The sequence below is a fragment of the Carettochelys insculpta genome, chromosome 1 (assembly GCF_033958435.1).
Source record: "Carettochelys insculpta isolate YL-2023 chromosome 1, ASM3395843v1, whole genome shotgun sequence".
Lineage (NCBI taxonomy): Eukaryota > Metazoa > Chordata > Testudines > Carettochelyidae > Carettochelys > Carettochelys insculpta.
Genome location: NC_134137.1, coordinates 255,775,023 through 255,797,664, shown reverse-complemented (window position 1 = coordinate 255,797,664; position 22,642 = coordinate 255,775,023). Strand labels below are relative to the sequence as shown.

Genomic DNA, 22,642 nt, shown 5'->3' with positions numbered 1-22,642 from the left:
TGGTGACTTTAATGTTCCTTGGTAGTAGTATGTGCTTAAATATATATTAATGCATGAAAACAAATGAAAGCATTTGGAAACAATTACATCCATCTTTTTTTTTTTTAATTCAAATCGAATAAAATACAAAGAGCAAACAGTTCCCATAAATGAATAATAAATTTGGTATTAAAACAAAATGTTTGTTAGATTCAGTCTTTGAGTTCAAGGAATAATTTAAAAAACGAGACCAGGAAATGAGGGAGATGTCAATTCCAAAAAATATGCATGTTGAGCACAAAAATATTGCACATTCCTCATAAAACATTGGCATGGGATTTGTGTGCTTCTTTAAGATGAAAATATGCAGATCATGGAATGCTATAATCCCAGGATTGCCATAAATAGATTCTTTATATTGTCAGTTTAGGTGATACTGTAAAATGCATGGGCTGTTGAAATCGTGACTTCTTCTCTGCTCCTTCCTTTCCTTCTCTTGTACACTCTGCTCTCCCGTTAGTGGAGATTTTGACGTCAGAGGGAGGTTATCCCTTTTTCTTCTGTCTCGTCTCTGTGTTCTTGCCTCAGCTGCTGTCATTTTAGGACAGTTCACTGGTGAATAGTGGGTTTGAACAGAAGTAAGTAATTGGCCCTGCTTAAGGAGAGGGGAAGCACTAACAAAATGCAAACATCATATGAGGAACTAGAATATTCAAAGTAGAATTAAGTGTCTCTGAGTTGCATATTAAAGCTGCTGAAAAATCCCCTCTGAGTGAAGTCAGCGTCTCTGATAATGGAAACTTCAGATGTTGTACTCCTGGGGGAATGCTGTCTCAAAAAAATTAAGAATATTGCATACAATATTTTAAATTTCTGAATATTTTGCTTGTCAAAATTACACTGTATTATTGTCAGTTGCAATTATTTTGGTAATTTATTTCCAAATACCCATCAGCATTGAAAGAATTCCTCCAAGAGTACTGTGTTTCGGAAACTGCTTTGACAATTCAGTCATGTTTCTCTGTCCCCTCACTCAAGATAAGCACACCTGTCACCACCAGCTGAGAGTCACCCACTCTGCCTAGACACTTACACCTCCACCTTCCAAGAGCCCAGCTGTAGGGCCCTGCTCCACAGACACTCTTGCTCCCTCATGCTCAGAGACCAGGGATCCAGAGAGAGAAACAGCCTTCTGTTGGTCCCAGGTTTGTGTGGCGCTTCCTTTACACTGCCTTCCTTTCCTCAGGGCATCCTGAGGAGAAGTGCAGCAGCCAGGAAGCCTCCATTCCCTTCTCTATCCCTGCAGTGTCTTCTGCTTGTGAACTGTGTTGCCTGTTGCGTCCAGTAATCCCTGGTGAAGGACAGAATTCAGCAGCCCACTTTTGTGGAGGAAAAGGAAATTCTATGCAAAAAACTTAAATTTCTGTTCAAATTTGCATGCACAGAGTTGCAGAATTTCCCTGAGTAATGTAGTTAGGAATTTCCCATTCTAGCACAGAATTTTCCATTCTTTAAAATACTTGCATTTAAGCACTTTTCCTCATCAGTCCCAGTTGTATTGTTTTTTATCAAAATACTTTTATTTAAAACTTTTCTTTTAAAAAGATTCTATTATCTTTAAAAAAAATTAAGTTAAAAATAAAAGTACATCCTAACTTTTGTCATTTAATTTGTCTTGCACATTCATCTAAGTTCATGTTTATAGCTTTCTTTTCTACATCTAACCATGCTTAAAATATAGCACCACTAAAGTCTTAACGGTGCATTCCTGTGCCTATTTGGAAAACTTCAAATTTCCTTTATGAATCAATAACATTATTAGATCTTGCTGTGGTATTGTTTTTCATGACAGAAGCATAGGAATGTCACTTCCAGTATGGGCAGGTCCACAATACAGCAGAAGGTCAAACCAAGATACGTAATTTCTTCTATGTTAATTACGTAGCTGGAGTCGAAGTACCTGAATTTGGGTATCCGCACCCTCTTCATTAAGGGAGGTTGACAATCAACTTTCTTTATTCCTAACAAGAGTCAGGAGTACTGGTGCCAAAGCAGGCGCCCTGTAACTTCAGTTTAATGCAGCCTTACAGGCTTACTAAATCGATCTTCCCCAAAGTGTAGATGTGGCCTCTGTTTAACAGGCAACTGTATTGTGTAGAACCCTAAGCATGAGTTTACGATACTGACCACAAGCTTTCATGAAAGTGTTTTGCTTTCAGTGCAACTTTTATGGAAATGTCACTGCAGAAGTAATTAGGTGAGTGGAAGATTGTGCTTTTCACAGTGTAGGGAGTACACAGTAAGGAAAACATACATTGACATGAATAATCTACTTTCAGCTGAAATGTTAAGGTTAGTTTCTGATATATTTGTGTTGTCAGTTAATCTAACTTCAGTTTATACTATGTGGAGTGACTCTTGAACCTTGGTGTTTATCACATTGTAGCTACATCTACACGTGAACCCTAGATCAAAGTAGCCTATTTTGATGAATAACGTCTACACGTCCTCCAGGGCTGGCAACGTCGATGTTCAACATCGACGTTGCGCAGCACCACATCGAAATAGGCGCCGCGAGGGAACGTCTACACGCCAAAGTAGCACACATAGAAATAGGGATGCCAGGCACAGCTGCAGACAGGGTCACAGGGCAGACTAGTGCTTCCAGGGCAACAGCTAGCCGCTCCTTTAAAGGGCCCTCCCAGACACACACAGCCTGCACAGCATGCGGTCTGAAGAGCCATAGGCACGCAGACCTCGGGCGACTCAGTCATGGACCCCCAGCAGCAGCAGCAGCAGCAGCAGCAGCCAGAGGTCCACCCAGCCCTCCCTGCAGGAGCAGGGCTCACCCTGATCCATGGTTTGCGGGAGGCAGCTGAGCACCTCCTTGCCACACCGGAGGAGGAGCGGCCTGCAGGGGAGCAGGACTCAACCCCCAACCGTGCAACACCCTGACCCCCCCCCCACCGCCTCACACGCCGCCGTCTGTGGAGCTACCCCACCAGCACCGACTGGTGGGAGTGGCTGGTGCTTGAGGAGTGGGACGATGACCGCTGGCTCAGGAACTTCAGGATGAGCCGGCAGACGTTTATGGAGCTGTGCCAGTGGCTCACCCCCGCACTCAGGCACCAGGACACCGCCATGCAGCGTGCCCTCCCAGTGGAGAAATGGGTCGGCATTGCTGTCTGGAAGCTGGCCACTCCAGACAGCTACCGATCCGTGGGACAGCAGTTTGGCATCGGCAAGGCCACCGTCGGGGCTGTCCTCATGGAGGTAAGAGGACCCACGGGGGGTGGGTGGGGGAGGCAGCTCTGGGAGGGCAGGGGAGGGGGGCCCTGGCAGGGCAGGGCCACGCACCCCCTGCTCACCCCTCATTGGTGCTCTCCCATGTGCTTCCCCTGCAGGTCGTGCGCGCCATCAACACCATGCTCCTCCTCAGGCTCGTGAGGCTGGGGGACCCAAATGCCATCATCGTGGGCTTTGCCATGCTGGGCTTCCCCAATTGCTTCGGGGCTCTGGATGGGACTCACATCCCCATCCGCGCCCCGCAACACAGTGGAGGACGCTACATCAACCGCAAGGGCTACCACTCAGTGGTCCTCCAGGCCTTGGTGGACAGCCGGGGCCATTTCCAGGATGTTTATGTGAGCTGGCCTGGCAGCACCCATGACGCCCGGGTTTTCTGGAACTCGGGCCTGTGCCGCCAGCTGGAGGCGGGGACCTACATCCCCCAGCGGGAGATCCCTGTGGGGGACACCACCATGCCCCTCTGCGTCATTGCAGATGCGGCATACCCCCTCTGGCCCTGGCTCATGCACCCCTACACGGGCCATCTGTCTGCCAGCCAGGAGCGCTTCAACCAGCGCCTGAACCACGCGCGCCAGGTGGTGGAGCGCTCATTTGGCCACCTCAAGGGGCACTGGAGATGTCTCCTGACCCGCTTGGATGCGGGCCCCACCAACATCCCCCAGATTGTGGGTGCCTGCTGCGCCCTACACAATCTGGTGGAGAGCAAGGGGGAGGCCTTTTTTCAGGGCTGGGCTGTGGAGGCCGGCAGGGCCGACGTGCAGCCACCCGCTGCCCCCAGTCGGCAGGTGGACCCCGAAGGGACCCGGGTCCAGGAGGCCCTGCGGGCCAACTTTGATGAGGCCGCGGGGTGAACTCTGCCAGGCCCCCCACTGCGCCCCCCCCTTCCTCCACAACACTCCCTGCCCCTACGCCCACACCACGGAGCACCCAACAGCACACCCCCCCCACACACTTTTCCTGGACAAATAAAAGCACACACTTGTTTGTAAAATCAAACTGGTTTTCTTTTAACTGTTCTTTTAAGTAATACCAAACTATATACACGAACTTATAACTATTATAAGTGAAAAATAAAAAAGTATGCGTATATTTACAAAAAAAACCCAGGGATTGTAAGGAAGGGGAGAACTATTTACATGGGGGGGGGCAAATGGGGGCCACAAATGAATAAGTCCAAACTATATACAAGGGGGGCGGGCCACGTCCTGGGCCCCACACCCCTATAGTCCGGCACTAGGGGTGGGCGGCCGGGAGCCCCGCCTCGGCTGCAGCCCTGTCCGGGGCTGGCTGGGGGCCGGGCGGACCAGCAGATACGTCCAGCGAGTCTCAGCGGGCCCCAGGTGTCCCTCGGCGGTCCGGCCCTCGGTGGTGGGGCGATGGCGGACGGCGTGGCGACGAGTAGAGCAGCGGGTGGCGCGGCGGGTGGAGCACTCAGGGCGGGCGCAGCGGCAGCCGGCGTGGCATGGGGGGCCAGGTAGTCCACTAGCCGGTTGAAGGTCTCCATGTAGGCCCCCCATGCCTCTTGGCGCCAGGCCAGCGCCCGCTCCTGGAGATGGAGGCAGCGTTGCTCCACCTGCAGGCGCTGCTCCGCAACTTCCAGCTGCCGGCGGTGGAGGGCCAGCAACTGGGTGTCCGTCGCCGTCGGGTGGTGGTGCTGGGTCCGCCGTCTTGCCCGCCGTGGGGCCGGTCGGTCCTCCGCCGAGGGCCTGGCCTGGAGCAATGGCCCCGGAGGGGATTCCGGGACCACGGAAGCCTCATCAGCGCTCTCCGGTCCTTCCGATGGTGCAGCTGCGGAACACAGGAGTGGGGGAAGAAGAGTGGAGACAGGCGTTAGTGTGGGCCCCGAGCTGTGGCCCTTGTCCCATCACCCCTGTGCTGCAGGTTCCCCATCCCCGTCCCCGGGAGATGCTGCTGTGATGGGGTTCAAGGGTCCCCCTGCACTGCACCCCGTCCCCCGACGGGAGTGACTCTCACTTCACTCAGCAGGGTCTGACAGGAGAGGTTTCTTAGGCAACAGATGCCCAGTTTCTCCCAGAAGTGACAGTACAGCAGTCAGAGACAGTCCTTCCAACCTGTCCTGGGGAGAAGACCCCAAGGGGTGCCCCTCTGGGGTGTAGCTTTCCCCCTTGTCAGGCTGGCTGCCTTCCAGCTCTCTCTTCCCCTAGCCTCTACCTGTGCCCCCCCCCCGCCCCCGATTCAAAGCCAGCTCGGCTCCTCCCTCCTCTTTGTTCAGGGCAGAGGTGTAACCTGCCAGTTGTAGCCCCAGGATCATCCTTAGCCACTGGGAGCTATTCAGCTTGTTGCCCATATCTAGCCTGAGACTCGCATTTGCACTCCCCCCACTCCATCGCCTGCTGCTGCGGGGTGTCCCACCCCCTCCTCCTGGGGGACCCTAGAGGTTCCGCTCCCCCCAGCCCCGGGGATGGGGCATGGCACTGTCGTGCTGGGGGGCGGGGGCAGGGGCTGATGCACTGCTGTGAGGGACATGGCACTGCTGTCCTTGGGGCCACGGCCATCTGGGCATCTGGAGGGCCCTGGTCATATCTATTACCCCCACCCCTCAACCCTGGGGGTGTACACCGGGGGGGTACATACCTGTAGGTCCACTCCCACAGCCGGGGGGCGGACGCCCAGCTGCTGCTCCGGGATGGCAGGAGGAGGATCTGGAGCCCGGTACCGGTGGAGGAGGAGTCCCCCTCCTCCTCCTGCTCCTGCTCCGGTGCCCCGGGGGTGGGCTCCAGAGGGGGCCCCCGGGGTGCGGGGCTTACCTCCGGGACAGACTCCGGCTCCGGGGCCTGCTGGGGCTCCTCAGCCGAGGTATCAAGAGTGGCCGGAGGGGAGGAGGTGTGCCGGGGGCCCAGGATGTCCCTGAGCTCCCTGTAAAAGGGGCAAGTGATGGGGGCGGCCGCAGATCAGCCGGCCGCATCCCGGGCCCGGGCGTAACCCTGCCGCAGCTCTTTGACTTTACTCCGGACATGGTCCGGAGTGCGGGCAGGGTGACCCCAGGCGGCCAGGCCCTCAGCCAGCCGAGCGAATGCATCTGCGTTCCGCCTCTTGCTCCCCATTACCTGGAGCACCTCCTCCTCACTGCAGAGCCCCAGCAGGTCCTGAAGCTCGGCCTCCGTCCAGGAGAGGCCCCGCTGCCGCTTGCCGCCCTGGCTGCCAGCCCGTGAGCCCTGGCTGCCCTGGCTCCCCTGGGGCGGGGGGTCCGCTGGGGGGGCTGCCGGGCGGCCATCACAGCTGGGGTGGCAGACAGTGGTGGCTCAGAGACGTGCAGGCTGGCCATGTGTCTGGGCTGCCGCCTGCACGTTCTCTCAGCTTCCTTTACAGGAAAGGGAGGGGGAGGGGACCTTTAAGGGGCCGCTCCACGCGGCCACCATTGAGCTCAGGGGCTAGAGAGAACGTCTCTCAACCCCTCAGCTGATGGCCGCCATGGAGGACCCCGCAGTTTCGATGTTGCGGGACGCGCAACGACTACACGGTCCCTACTTCGACGTTGAACGTCGAAGTAGGGCTCTATTCCTATTCCCTCATGGGGTTAGCGGCTTCGACGTCTCACCGGCTAACGTCGATGTTAACATCGAAATAGCGCCCAAGACGTGTAGCCGTGACGGGCGCTACTTAGAAGTTAGTGCCGCTACTTCGAAGTAGCGTGCACGTGTAGACACGGCTTGTGTGTGCTTGGACAATGAAAGCTTAAAGCTTTGTGATGCATTTAGATTTTTAAATTAGAAATAAAAAATAGTGTAACTCTCGTTCAGACTGTGATAGTTGAATAGATAACTATTTTACAGTTATGAACAAGGATAAAGGTTCTTAGTCTCTTCAGTTTGGGTTTCTTTTATCATTGTTTTGATATGCAGCCAATGTAATACAACACCAAACTGATTCCATTGTGGGAGATGTATTGTGGACAACATTTACAAAACATTAAATGGTAGAACAAAATCTCCTTGATCATAGACATGGTTTGTTAGTTAAATACAGATTAAATTGATAGCACAAATAATATACTTAAAATGAAGCTTGATGTAAAGCTGATTAGCAAAGTGGAGTTAAAATTGGACTTGTTCCCTTTTTCATATTATGTTTTTTTAAGATCAAGGTTTATAATGCTGCTTTTTTACACAGACATCAGGTTTTGTCTCAAGTAGGAAATTCTGATTTGGAGAAGTAATGGAATTATGAGATCACAATAGAATGAAACTTGAACTACTGAGGGCATGAAAGAAATTTTAATGTTGTTACTGCTGTTTGGTTTTTAATAAGAGCTATTTAACTTCCATGACTAACTTTTTGGAGAAAGGCAGCCTTTGTTTGAAGATTTGCTTTTTACCACAGGTTCTTTCAAGAAAAGATTTGGGAGACTTCCCAGCTAAAGCAGGAAATATAAAACTTTATATTCTAACATTTCTTAGTTTTAAAAAAAACAAAAAATCTTTATGTACAGCATAGACCGAAGAGCACAAGTCAAATTTTTTTTAAAAAAAAATCCTTTTTGACCACCTTTATGAACTGCCTTAGAGATAAAATTTAGAATTCAGGGCTTTTGGGCAATTGTAGTATTTGTTAGTTTTGCTAGGAAAGAGTTGCTTATCATACCAATAAGTAACTGAAGAAACATTTTTTTAGGAGTACTTTTAAAGAGAAGCTCATGCTCTACCTTTTTATTTCTAAATAGCCAAAAGCACTTGAAAGGCATATATAATAGCAAAATTATTCATTGAAATTCTCCCCTCCCCCCCACACCCTCCTTTTTTCGCTGTCTGTCAAACTAACATCAGTAGATTGGGAGTCATCAGTACATTTCCCAAAGGACCGTTTGTGCAAGCCATTGGATGTCCCAGATAATTGCTTGTGTACAAAAACATTTTTTGTAACATTGGTTTGTCCAAAGATTAGATACTAAAGGATGTCTAGGCATTAAAGCATACATTGGAAAATGATGTCGACATGGCATCTGATCTGGATCCCCCCCACCAACCTCCCATTGCTGGTTTTTCTTCAGGTTTACAATTTGCTCTTTTGTTTTTCTCACTTGCTGTGTGAGATTTAAACACAGGGGAATGTGACTATTGACAGGAAACAGGAATACACTGAATAATAATTTTTTGTCCAGTAATCATCTGAAAAGTTAGTTAACCAGTCTTCTGTTACATTAACTGTTGGTGTAAAATAGTAACAACTAAACATTTGTCAGTGGTTCCTACCGAACAGGTTCCAGACTGAAGTGTCTCTGTGCAGCCAACCAGTGTCACTTGGGTATTTCCGACAGCCCTTTGTTCAGCTGTGGCTTAACACAGGAAGTGACACACTATATTGATAAATACCAGCTGACTAGATTCAGTGGTGGTCAAGAAGAACTGCATCAAGCCACTGAAGATGCCATTGCTTAGCTAAGCAACTGTGCACATACTGAACAAATTCAATGAAGTGATTCAGCTAACTGTTCTTACAGTTGTGAGAAATGAGTTTTCCAAATACCTGCATATTTTTAGTCTTTGTTGCAGTGCATTCGCTGATTAAATTTGTCACTAGAAGATTGGTCTCCCCCAATAGTTTTAGATTTCTCTACCATTCTGCCCATTTCCTCTATATTTTCAAACAAGGCAGAGAGGCTATAGTTCTGGGTCCTCCTAGGCGGCACTAAACTCCCTGAGGAAGGCTTGGACACTCCAAGGCAGTTGCTCTGGCTCTAACGCACATGGCCATTGCTGCATGTTCATTTGAAGAACAGCTCCCAGAATGCTCTGCATGCTGCTGTGTGATTTAGAGAGTGGTGCTGGGTGGTAGCCACTCTGGCAAAGTGATTATGTGCTGCAAAACCCTGTTGATACAAAATTTGTATCTGCATCCGTGCTGTGATCCTCAAAAACTGTGGATATCCAAGGATACAGAGTGGATATCCACAGATACCTGTGGATTTGCAATGCTCTCTGTGCACCAGTATGCTCTCTCCCACTTTAGAATAAATTACTTAAATTTCAGACAGGAGCAAATCTTAGAGGCCAGTTAAATTACGTTCAATGGAAATGTTCCCAAAGTTTAAAGGGTTTTCTCTCCTGCTCCTGCCCCTGCCCCCCCCCCCCCCCCCCCCGCCCTGGTAGAAGTCTTGGGTGGTCATTTATAATGCCAGAGATAGAACTGTTACAGCAGCTCAGCAGCTTTACGCAGTGGGTTATGTGACTTCATTTTCCTCGCTGCTGCACAAAAGGCATCATGCTTTTAGTAGCGGTTTTGTGCGTGATTTAACATTTGGTTAAGTCAGGCTTGCTTGGAAGCCTCATAAAACTGACAACCCACCTTTGGGTTTAATCAATGGATGAAAAGATGGTTTCATTTAAGGATTTCTTTTTCTAGCACTAGTATTAAGAGGTGGTGGGTGAGTGTTTAAATCTTCTGAAGTTCCAGAAATTATGAACGCATATTGAGAGTAGGCATTTTACATTGCAGTTTTTTCATACATTAAAATACAAAGGCATTTTCCTCCAAATTAGACTGGAATTTTCAAAGAAGGTAAAAAGGAGTCAAATGCCTAACTCCCACTGAATGAGAGTTGAATTTACAATGTGAGATAGATATGTAGTTCCCTTGGATACCTTTTGGAAAATCCAAACTTGTTAAAATCATAAACATTACTATAGATAAAAATTAATTTAACAAATCCTCTGGGAATTTTAGTAAAGGGGCATTTGGATGTGTTGTATTCAAATACAAGGTAGGAATAAAAAAAACCCTTCAAATGCATGTTTGTCTGTTCCATGTTAGATGTGCACACACCATACGCACAGATTCTGGAGGTGTTTTTACCTTAGTGGTGTCCATAGGACTGGCCTTAGCCTCTGCTGGAGCACAAGTGCATGTCCACTGGTATCAAGTTGTTGCTGGCTCTGCACCCTCTCTGTTCCTTCTTACCTCCTGTGATGCTTAATTGGAATGACCTTCTTGCTCTCTAACAAGTTTTTCTCAGTTTTTGGGACTCTGTACTCTATTACATATAATTTTGCACACACATATGTAGTTATCAATCAGTATTAGTGTAAGTGGTGGTCCCAGTCATTGAGGGATCTTGTCCCAGGGACTGGGCATGACCCCTTCTTCAACCTTCAAGCCACATGACATGGCAAGCCCATGCCAGTGAACAACCTGCATTTGAGCTGTTTAAAGTGCCTTGGAGAAGCTCATGTAAAGGCAAAATAATCTCTGGCAGCGGTGCACAAGTTATGTGCACACCTAGCATGGAATGACATGAGCAGTGCATCTCAAAGAACAGTTACAAAAGGTTTAGTAACTAGTCTTTTTATTGTCTTTTTCATAGTTATACACAGAGTTGGGTGCATGGAAACAAGATCTTGAGAAGAGATTTGTGTGGAAAAACGTTTTTTGTATATGATTAGTTTGCTTACATAGAAAATTTGGATCATACTTCAGGGTGGTTAAGGATTGATCCATTGGTATTTGTAAAGCACTTTAAAGCAGTTTCCATATGTGGTTCTTGCAAAGCATTACAGGTCATAGTAATATTAAAAAAAGTAATTAGCTTAACTTTTACAGGACTGAAAGAGAAATAGTTACTACATGTGCATGTATTTAGCACTTATTTTGTGAGGTGCTAATTATGCTAATTACATAATTACTAATTGGGTCTTACCTCTTTTGTTGTAATCCAGTAATTTTCTGTTCTGGGACCACAGTTGCAAACGGTATAATAGCTCTGGATACTGGTAATGAGATTTTTAGTGTCTTTCACCTTTAAGACATCAGTTTGAATTTAGCCTACTTTGCGTGTGATTGGATGCTACCATCTCACGCTTTTTCCATGTCCTATGTAAAATTAGTTAGGTGGTGTTCTCCTCACTAGAAAAGTGTTAGCTTCCAGAAATCACCACTGCAAATGGCATTAAATGGAAAACATGATGGTCTTGGACCAAGGTGTCTGACCAAACTTTTCACTTTCCTCCAGTGAGCCTTGAGGCATGTTGAAAGTTCCTCAGGGAAAATTCATAGTTGCCTCCTGAGCTGTCACTTCAGTGGTCAGGACTGTTAATATTGTGTCCAGTCTAAGAAGAGTTTTAAATTCCTGCACAAATTAAAAAATAAAAATAGTATTAAAGTTATGTTCTATCATATAATACAAAGAAATCGCTTTTTGTTGTGCTTGGGCTCATTTATGTAAATAGTTTATCTAAGGTTACAGAATATAATTGCATTAGACCATTACTACCATTTTTTCTGCCTTATTCTAGCCATAATAAATGAAAAATGATATGAAAACCATTTATCTGCTTTTTATAGACAGTCAGCTTTTTGCCTGCTCATGAATTTGTATTTGAACAAACGATATGACATAAAATTAAGTTTTAACAGCTTTAAACTAAGCTATTCACCTTGCAGCTTTGAGTTAAAAATAAATAAAAAAAACTATATATTCTGAGCATCTGATATGCCTGTTAAAGACCATAAGGTGCACCTCAAGAACTGACCCAAAAATGGGTAGAAGTTACTGATGTGAAAATGGGATTGGTGTAAAATACTGGGTTAAATAATTACTGTAGTCAGTAAAGAGAACCAGTTGCATCCTGTGTAGTGTTTTCATTTGGCACACTTGAATTTTCAGTAGCCTTTGTTTTCTTGATATGATGGAGAGCTTTGACCACTTACCTAATTCTTGGAGTGCCCTCCTCACCAAAAATTGTCTACACCTGTTTTAAAATGTGATAACCTCTATTGTCTGAACAGATTATAAAGTGTTATAACTATCAAGTGTGGAAAAGATATTATGTAACTTTGTATTCCATAAGGTCACTATTCTTGACTATTAATAGAAAACTCATGTTTCAGCATAATATCTTATCAGACGCTACCAAGAAATATGCCAAGCCATCGACCCCAAGTTGTTCCACGCTACCCAGAAGGCTACAGAACACTGCCAAGAAACAGCAAAACAAGGCCAGAGAGCGTCTGTAGTGTGACACCACCAGTTTATGATCGGACCATAGGACCAGGAACGGCTGAAACAAAACGGAGATCCATGCGTGATGACACAATGTGGCAGCTATATGAATGGCAGCAGCGTCAATTTTACAATAAGCAAACAACTCTTACTAGACATAGTACTTTAAATAGTCCCAAAACCATGATCAGTATTTCTGATCAAGTGATGCATTCCATTCCTACATCACCTTCGCATGGTTCCATAGCTGGTTACCAAGGATATTCACCTCAACGGACGTACAGGTCAGAAGTGTCCTCTCCAGTGCAAAGAGCAGATGTAACAATTGACCGCAGACACAGGATGCATCATGCAAAGGTGAAATAGTTTTTTTTATACATACTTAATACATCAATTTATTTCTAGTTTTCTTTAAATAAAAAGTGTTCTGTTACCTGGAACTAGATTTTCCATATTACTTTGGAAAGTTCTGCTATTACACACATTTCTTACAACATGTAGTTAGTTACATGCCACAGTTTTGTATGAAAAATAACAATATTAAATATTTCAAAAAAATACAAAGTCAGGTGCAGCCTGTGTGAGGGATGTGAGAAGTTACTTTCTGTGAGGATGGAGAAGTGTTCTCTTAAAGGTACTAAATTTAACATTGTATAACATGCTTGTAGATAGTTCTGAGAGACAGAAAGTAGGTCAGTATAAATGTAGTGCAAACAGGTTCTTCTTCGAGTGGTCCCCGTGGGTGCTCCACAATAGGTGTCAGGCTCGCCCAGCGCCTCAGATCGGAAATCTTCCAGCAGTTTCTCCTGGATCACGCATGCGCCGGTGCATGCCACGCCGGTGCATGCCGCCCCCCTGCGCGCCCCTGGCTGCGAGCACGATCCGGTCCCCGCCAGTTCCTTCTCAACCGCCATTGGCTGCAGACGGAATCCACTCAGGCTAAGGCCAGAGTCAGATTACTTAGTGGTTTTTTTCCACGTGTAATTTGTTGTTTTTTGGTTATTAAACAAAAAAAAAAAAAAAAAAAAAAGAGAGAAAGCAAAGACAAAGAGAACACCAGCAAAAAAAAAAAAAAAGGGGGGGAAAAGAGAGTAGCGGAGAAGAACATAGCGGACATGAAAGGCCATTAGGTCTTCTCCCGCTGCCGCAGGCCGGTGATCACTCTTTGAGGAGGAAAGGCACGGATTAAGTGCTAAGTACCCTCTTAACAATAAAGGACTCACCACAATGGCCTCTTCAGGTTTTTACACAGCGTGAGTCATGCTGTGAAGCTATGCCGGCCTCCGTGGGGCATAGCAAAGGCATCCGACGCCTGCAGGAATTGCAGGCTACCCGGCCGCGTTCTCACTGTGCTCTGACCGTCGTCCCCCCCCCCAAGTGCAGAAACAGAGGGAACTCTCCCTGGCTCGATCCTTGCCGTGCATCTGCAGCGAGCAGGACGAGTGGAGCACACAGCTACCGGCCGCATACTCAGGCTGCGGCACCGTCACAGGTGGCACAGACCCCCGCGGCACCAGCGGTGCAGGGGTGCCAGGCACGGAGCCTGCAGGCGCCGGAGGGGGATACCCACGCAGCACCGCAGCTGATGGTGCCGAGCGCTGTGCTAACAGCAGGGCCGAGATTCCCGGCATGGGAGGGGGCGGTGCCGGCCCTGCAGCAGAAGGGCAAGGCAACATCAAAAACCCGGCACCGCAATCCATTTCTGGACAGGGCTGCGCTGCTGTTAGCACCAAGCCCTCCCCCCGTGGTACACACGCCGCACCAAAGGCCTGCGTCTCCACCAGCCCATCGGGGGGAAAAAGAAACAAACAAAAAAAAAAAACAACCACCTTCTCCATTCCTCCAACCGATGTCACCACGGCTTGGGCCACCTTCACCATTTTCTGGGATTGGATCCCCCTGGAGTACTGTCACAAGCCAGTTTCACTTCTATCGGTGTTGCCGCGGAGGTCTCGCTCTCCCAGACATCGGGGGTACACACCCCGTGAGTGGTCCAGGTCTCCATCTCCGGACCCTTGCCATGCTGCCATGGTCGTCCCTATCAGGCTGGACACAGACAAACCACAGGCCTGCACCCAGGGGCAGGTCCCCACCCCTGGCTGCTCCGTACCCCCGTGGGCGCTCCCGATCGGGGACGGAAACACAGTTGTTTCAAGGGGAGTTAAATTTAGAACCCCGAGACTTTCCTTCACAATCCTCCAGCGAGCAAGTGTCATCGCCCGCGGGAACCCGAGGGTTCAAGGGAGGTTTACCTTAGGGGTTCCTCCTCATCCTCCCCAGACGAGGCCATGGCCCCTGGGGATGTCTCTCCCCAGGATGACCTTAAACAGTTTCAGGAGCTGTTTTAAAGGGTGGCTTTCATGCATGACATTTAAACGGCAGAGGTGCAGGAGAAACATCACAAACTCCTGAAAAATCTGAGACCCCCGTCTTCATCCAAAATTGCTATTCCACTGGACGAAGCCTTTCTGGAGTCAGCCATTACTATATGGCAGACTCCGGCCTCTGTTCCGCCTACAAATGGGAGAGCGGATAAGAAATACTTCGTCCCGGCAGAGGGCATGAAGTTCCTCTTCAGTCACCCACAACCAAATTCTTTGGTGGTCGGGTCGTCCCAGCAGAGGTCAAAGGCTTCTCAGTACAAATCGGGGGATCAGACAAAGATGCTAAGAAGCTAGAGCTGTTTGGCAGGAAGGTATATTCCTCTCCTATCCTGCTACTGAGAGTGGCAAATTTTGGGCACACCTAGCAAACCATAATTTTGATAATTACTCCGGGCTTACTCCCCTCATGGATTCACTCCCGGAGGACAAAAAGCCGGTATTAAAGGCAATTGTTCAAGAGGGCTACGCAGCATCGCAGACGGGAGTCCAGATTGCCCTGGACGTGGCGGACACGGCAGCACGCTCAACGGCTACAGCAGTGGTCATGCATAGAGAATCCTGGCCTTAGACGTCGGGTATCTCGAGAGACCTACAGGCGAAGATCGTGGACCTTCCCTTTGATACACAAAAGCTGTTTTGCAGACTCAACCGACTCGGTCCCTCACTCCAGTAAGGACTCGAGAGCTACACTTAGAAGCTCAGGCATTTATACTCCCCCATACAGGAGGGAAAAATTTTATCCTCAGCAAAGACGCTACGCTTACAACCACAGCGTGCTCAATATCAACGGGGCTACGGCCACGAGCGCTATCAATAGCGGCAACAGTACAGAACCCCTAGGCGAGGTTCTCAACAAAGCTGTACGCCCTCGGGTCAGGCCTCAAAGGCAACAAGTTTGATGGGTATGTTGGGGGCTGCACTATCAATACCCTCGCTCAATGCCACTCTCATCTCATGTTCCATCATCGCCTCAGACCGTTCCCCTCCCAATGGCAAAAGATCACCACAGACATATGGGTGCTGGATATCATAGCCATGGTTGCGCGATCCCTTCCCAGTCGCTTCCACCGACGAAGCCTCCCACCAGGCCTCACCTCAGGGGCGCTGCCACGAGGCGAGGCTCAAGCAGAAAGTGACCCATCTTACGTTCACAAGTGCGGTGGAAAGAGTGCCGGAATAATTCCAGGGGAAGGTTTTTATTCACGCTACTTCCTATCGGAGAAGAAAACGGGACACCGGAGGCCCATCTTAGATCTTCAGGGCCTCAGCCGTTACTTGCGCAAGCAACGGTTTCGGATGATCACAGTTGCCGTGATACTCACGGCACTGGACGATGGAGACTGGGTTGCAGCACTCGACTTACGAGATGCTTACTTTCATATAACAATGCACCCGGCACACAGACGCTTCCTCCGCTTCACGGTCGGCCAGGAGCGCTTCCATTACAGGGTTCTTCCGTTTGGCCTCTCCTCGGCCCCCCAGAGTCTTACCAAAACACTGGCACTGGTGTCAGCCCACCTGCACAGACGGGGTGTTTAATTTTCCCATGTCTGGGCGACTGCCTGCTAAAAGGGACCTTGAAGGCAGAGGTCTCACGAATGATACGCGTCACAGCAGACACGTTTCTTCACTGGGCCTAGTCATCAACCTCGCAAAGTCAAAGTCCGAACCCACACAACATATAGAGTTCATAGGGGCGCACACAAAATCTATCACAGCAAGGATGTACCTACCCGACACCCACTTCCGCGCAATCAGTTCGCTGGTGCAAGTCATTACATACAGCCCCACGGTGCCGATCTTACCGTGCCTACAGCTGCTGGGCCATATGGCGGCAGCGACGTTTGTGGTACAGAATGCCAGGTTGCACATGTCAAGCCCGTAGCATTGGCTGGCGAGCGTTTACGAACCGGCATCCCACACTGTCCACAGGGTGGTGTCGCCCACAACAGAGGTGCACAGATCCCTGGCATGGTGGGAAAACCCCGAGAATCTACTAGTGGGGGTGCCTCTTCACCAACCACAAATTTCTATTTTTCTTACTACCGACGCCTCCCACGTGGGATGGGGAGCGCACATCGGCGACAAGGTAACGCAAGGGCTATGGTCCCCTCCGGAACAGACACTGCACATATCCATACTGGAGCTCAGAGCAGTGTTCAACGCCTGCAAACATTTTCGAGATTACCTGCATGGCAAAGTAGTCGGGATTCAATACCAACAATACCTCCACTATGGTCTACATCAATCGATAAGGAGGAGCACGATCCCGTGCCCTATGTGCGGAAGCAGTCCAATTGTGGAACTGGTGCATCGCCAACAACATAACGTTGAAAGCCTCGTACTTGCTGGGCGCGCACAACGTGAATGCAGGCCAGCTGAGCAGGCGCTTTGCAATCACACACGAATGGCAGATCTGCTCCGATCTGCTACAGCGCATGTTTTGTACATGGGGGTTTCCCCAGATCGATCTGTTTGCCACCCAGTACAACAACAAGAAAAAAAAAAAGTGTCCCCAGCACTGCTCCAGAGCAGGAGTGGGGCGGGAGTCCCTGCGGGACGCATTCATGTTTTTCATGGAAGGGTTCCCTACTTTACATGTTTCCCCCGCAGTGCTTATCCACAAGGTCTTGCACAAAGCCAGAAGGGAGAGAGCTCGCACGATACTCATAGTCCCGCTTGGGATCGGCAGCAATGGTTTCCCTTGCTTCTGCGCACGTCGGACCGCCCACCGCTCCCTCTACCAGTGGCGCCAGACTTACTCCCGCGGGCTCAAGGGTCCATAGTGCACCCGCACCCTTAAGGTCTGCACCTACAAGCATGGCTAATCCATGGCTCAGCTCCTTAAAGAGCACATGTTTGGAGGGAGCACAACAAGTTCTGGAATGTAGCCGAAGGACCTCCACCAGGAGGACTTACAAGCACAAATGGACTCGTTTCACAGCCTGGTGTTCCGCCAAGCAGTTAGCTCCCCTTGACGTTCCTATACCTGTAATATTAGAATACTTATTGGACCTCAAGAGAGGCGGGCTTTCTCTAACCTCGCTAAAGGTCCACCTCGCCGCTATATCAGCCTTTTTGGCATACAGAGGAAGGGCCCATGGTATTTGCCCATCCTATCATTACCAGGTTCTTGAAGGGGCTGGTAAACCTGTACCCCCCTCGGAAACCGCTTCCACCTTTTGAACCATTAGCCGCAGTTCCCATACGTCTCCTTACGATAAAAACAACCTTCCTCCTTGTGACTATGTCAGCCCGCAGGGTGAGTGAGCTCGTGGCAGTGATGGCAACGCCGCACTGCACAGTATTCTCAAAGGAGGCAGTAACCTTAAGGCTGCACCCAGCCTTTGTTCCAAAAATAGTCTCTCCGGAGTCCAATCTTAACGAGCCAATAGTTTTACCCTCATTTTACCCGAAGCCTCACTGCTCCGGCAAGGAGGCACGCCTGCATCTCCTAAATGTGAGGAGGGCGTTGGTCTTCTACACAGACAGAACTAAGTCCTTCTGGAAAACGGACAGGCTTCTAGTCTCTCTCGCTCGTGGGTCAAAAGGAGAAGGTCTCTCTTCCCGGAGAGTCTCAAAACACATTGTGCCCTGTATAACGATGTGCTTCGAACTTCGAAAGACTCCTTTGCTGGCCCCGCCCAGGGCTCACTCCACCAGGGCGGTGGCGGCGTCAACAGCCTTATTCAAGGGCATCGCGTTAACAGACATCTGTAGAGCGGCGACCTGGTCATCCTATGACACCTTCGCCAAGCATTATGCCCTGCCTTGGGTATTCTGAGAGGATACCCGTCTGTCGACAGCAGTCCTCTCGGGGGAAGCTGCACATAAACCGATTACCCATCTCCTTATCTGGGTTACTGCTGAGTAGTCACCTATTGTGGAGCACCCACGGGGACCTCTCGAAAAAGAAAGAGGAGTTACTCACCTGTAGTAACGATGGTTCTTCAAGATGTGTCCCCGTGGGTGCTCCACCACCCGCCCATCCTCCCCGTTTCGGATCTCTGTCTAGTGTTTTTCAGGAGCATCCGAGGTGGTTGGTCAAGGAACTGGCGGAGACCGGATTGTGCACGCGGCTGGGGGCACGCGGGGGGCGGTGCGCACCGGCGCATGTGCGATCCAGGAGAAACTGCTGGAAGATTTCCGATCTGCGGCACCGGGCGAGCCCGACACCTATTGTGGAGCACCCACGGGGACACATCTCGAAGAACCATCGTTACTACAGGTGAGTAACTTCTCTTTTTTGAACACAAATGGCATTTGTAATTTCTGGGATTGTAATCAAAGTCTCATGTGATCCGTGGGAGTGATCATCCATTTCTCAACACTCTCCTCAGAGTGCTGAAGATCCTTGCCTATTTGTTTTTCTCTCTTGCAGCCACAAGTCAGAGTAATTTTCTAGTTACTGTTAAATTGCAAGTAAGATCACTAAGGCATAGCAAAACCACCATACATGTGATTGACTCTCCATAAATATGTTAGCTCATGCCAGCTCAAGTTAGAGAGAATAAACTCGAATCATAAACCTAGATCCCCAGTGTACTTTTTGTAGACTCATTAGATACATTGTTACTGCAGATAAAACTGCCTTTAAACAAAACATGCTATTGTAAGTAAGATGTACAGTTTAACAATTTTCCTGCCCTACTGTACAGTAACGTGCTCAAGGATTGCTTTGAAGCTGTTGCTTGAACTTTGCTCCAGAATTCTTTATGAAATATGACTTTTTGCAGTGTTCAAGCGCAGAAAGCCTTTAAAAATCTTTGAAGATCTTTAAATTGCCTTGTGTGTGTTTGGCTTTGGAATTGTAATACTGCTAATCAAGAAAAGAGCAATTTCTTTCTATTTGGCAATTCATTGTACCTTACTGTTTTGGAAATTTAAATCAATGTTTCATTCAGCCCTAAAAAGAGCCACAACGTGTGCACAGCACATACAGTATATCTTATGTAACAGTCACTGAACTGAGTGTTTGTTTTTCTTGTAAAATACATTTTATATGTATTCAGTTCTTTTAGTCAAGTTAGTATGGAAAGTGCCATTTTTGTCATTTGCTGGTTTTAGATTTTCAGGATATTTTGTGTTTTTTAACAAGTTAAGTTTTATTTTTGAAATCTTTAAAACATTACTAATTTATTTTTTTTTTTAATGTACACATGTGGAACTAAACGTTCTAGGGTTGGTATTGCAAAAATAAAAGAGAGAACTTGCTGTCAGCCTAATGGGGAGCAAAAGCCATTTGAACAAAAAACATCAAATATTTCATGACCTACAGCAAATGCTTCAGTGATCTGTCTCATTCTCAACGAAAAAGTATTGAATTTAAGAATACCACCACACTTGGTAAAAATCTTATTCTTCATGGGAGACTAAGTGTAGGGGCCAGGAATTGAGTACTTTCTTCACTTTAGAATACTGATTCAGGGCATGGATTCAGGCGTGCTGGAGGACTTGAATTGCTTTTGAATATATTTTGTAGGCCAACAGAACTTCATTATCGAATGCTGTCATTCTGAGTAAGCGTCTACTGCAGTTAGATGCCTGTGGCTGGCCCATGCTGGCTTACTTGGGCACTCAGGGGTCAAACTGTGGGCTTGTTTCATTACACTGTAGATTTCTGAGCTTGGACCGAAGACCTGTGAGAGTCCCTTAGCTTGGTCTGCAGCCTGAGCCCAAATGTTTCACTATAGTGTAGACAGCAAGCTCCCCAGCCCAAGCCAGCTGGCATGGGCCAGCCTGGGATTTTTATATACAGCATAGCTATACCCTTCTGGCACAATTCACAAAAATTAAATTGACCTGAAAAATTATATTTAATTCCTATTTAACCTTCAATACAAAATATTTGACAGACAACCAGGGATTATAATGTACAGTCTTGTTTTTCAATAGCACGTCTTTATGCCTGACAGAAGGTCGATGCCAGCAGGTCTTACTTTACAGCCTGTTACTCCCCAGAGCCTCCAAGGCAAAACGGTGAGTGGCATTTTTATTTAATACATCATTTTTTTAATTTATGAATAATCCATCAAATAAAACATGCAACACTTTAATATTTCTCTTTGTAAAGTTTGTATTAAATGCAGTCTTCAGTTAGCAAAGATTTCCAAATTAAACAACTTGATTCTGTTTGGTTATGTTGAAGGTTTGCAAGATTTGCAAGAACAGGAGTTGGCTGGGTTTTAATTAAAATTTTCTTCCAACAAATATGATTCTCTTTCTGGAAATAACTCTCTTTCACATTGAATATCTTAACTTATGAAACATCTAGGGCAGCATCAAGTTTCTATTTTAGGATTTTTGCAACATGCATTTGATGCAGGAGTCTGCTTCTTCTGAATTTTTAAGAATAGTATAGCTGTGTTAAATAAAATAAGGTGCTCTTATTCACCTATGTGGATTATAGAATACTGGAATCATACAATGCTAGAACTGGAAGGGACCTCAAGAGGACCTTCATAGGACAAATGACTTCATATGTAATATTAATGATTCATATCTAATGACTCTGTACAGTGCAGGCCCCAACTCTTGTGTGCACTTGCTCTCTGATTCAGTTTTTGCCCTTTTACGGTCCAGAGCCCTCCCTGCTGCTTGCACACCTCCACACCTACCCCTGCAGGCTGCTGCTGCTACTTCTTTCCTTTGGGCGTCCATCACCAATAACTTCTTACCCTGTGGTGCTGGGGTGAGGCTGCTGAGCAATGGGTGGTGGTTGTTCCGTTGTTTTGCCTGCGCTGGGCAGCCCATGAATATTGTAGGGAGCAGCCAAAGGGAAAAACTGTAGCTGGCTCTGGCAAAATTCCTGAGCTGCTTGTATTATCACAAGTGGCCACAGAATCTGATTCACTGTAAAGTTACAAGGGCTGGCAGCACTGTTACGGAGTTGGATCTGACAGTTATGCATTGTGCTGCTCTATGATAAGGCAAGTATGCATACAAACCAAGGGCATTTATTCATATGTATATTATAAAATAATTTATTTAATTTCCAAATTACAAGATGGGTTCGTGCAAGTCTTTCCACAGAAAATGTTTTCATCTGTGAAAATATCAATTTTTATATACTTACTATACAGAGATATTACTGCCTTCATTTTATTTCTGTAAATATGATCATACAGAGAAATTAGTTCTGTTTAAGATTTTAATTTTTTAGGTGAAAGCTTGTCTACTTTTGTTGGGAACACATTTTAAAATATGTTGTAGAGTGACCTAAATCTTTGTCTATTCTGTGGAAATAATACTCAAGCTAATACTGAAATGAATAGTTAGAAAGTGCAAGATTAACCATTATGAAACTTGTCTGATATTGTTTTTTCCAGTGGAAGCTAGATAGGATTGACAGCTGATTTTATAGTAAAAGTATTTGCTCCCTCTAGTGGATTTCTGCAATAGATGCTCACTGATGTGCATTCATTTTGTGGAGTGATTAAGAAACACATGAGCTTGTTCTCTCCAGTTCTTGTGTCGTTCCAGAAAATGAATTGTAATTGTTTTTCAAAAATATTACATCATTCTACAGTTTATATATGTTCCTCCCCATTTCCTGATTTGGAAATTTGCTTGAAAACCGAGTAGAAGTTTATACCATCTTCTAGTATGCCTTTTTTTTTCTTATTTGAATATAATGAGTTCACTATAGAAATAATTGATCTGTAATTGCAACACCTATGTTAGATGGGGAAGTAAACAACAGGAGCAGGTGAGCAATTTACAAAACAAAGGCTTGAGGGTTTGTTTTTTTTTTGCTATTGTTATAAGTAAAGAGAGGATTCTCAATTAATTGTACAGGCAGACTTCTGCTTAAAAATAAAGCTATTTGAAATTATCCAGGAGATAATAGTTACACTTAAATATTATTTCTAAATAAGCATTGTTTTAAAATGTTGTTTAGTAAGAGTCTAACCTGTAATTTGAAGGTGGCTTTATAGGTATAGTGTCAAGGTATAATTTTATAATTAGCGTTTTTATTATAAGCCCTTGAGGAGGGTGAGAGGGACAAATCCTTTTA

At 47.0% G+C, this 22,642-nt stretch overlaps 1 protein-coding gene and 1 long non-coding RNA gene across 17 annotated transcripts in view; one reads left to right on the top strand and one right to left on the bottom strand.

Annotated features, from left to right (window-relative positions):
• The window catches only part of PLEKHA5 (pleckstrin homology domain containing A5), a 313,047-nt gene that overhangs the window by 231,986 nt on the left and 58,419 nt on the right, over positions 1–22,642 (top strand). For all 15 annotated transcript variants that reach the window (XR_012646953.1, XR_012646955.1, XR_012646954.1 and 12 more), the window contains 2 exons: positions 12,130–12,598; positions 20,521–20,604. Coding sequence is in view for 12 of the 15 variants with exons in the window: in XM_075005058.1 (XP_074861159.1) it covers positions 12,130–12,598; positions 20,521–20,604 (553 nt within the window). In the remaining 3 variants the exon portion in view is untranslated. The remainder of the gene's footprint in view (positions 1–12,129; positions 12,599–20,520; positions 20,605–22,642) is intronic.
• LOC142018886 (uncharacterized) lies at positions 163–21,792 on the bottom strand. Of its 2 annotated transcripts, none has more exons than XR_012646956.1 (3): positions 21,243–21,792; positions 10,940–11,368; positions 163–591 (listed from the first exon to the last, which is right to left on the bottom strand). It is a non-coding gene; the product is annotated as an uncharacterized LOC142018886 (long non-coding RNA). The 2 variants fall into 2 exon arrangements; XR_012646957.1 differs by lacking the exon at positions 163–591 and adding an exon at positions 4,447–5,076.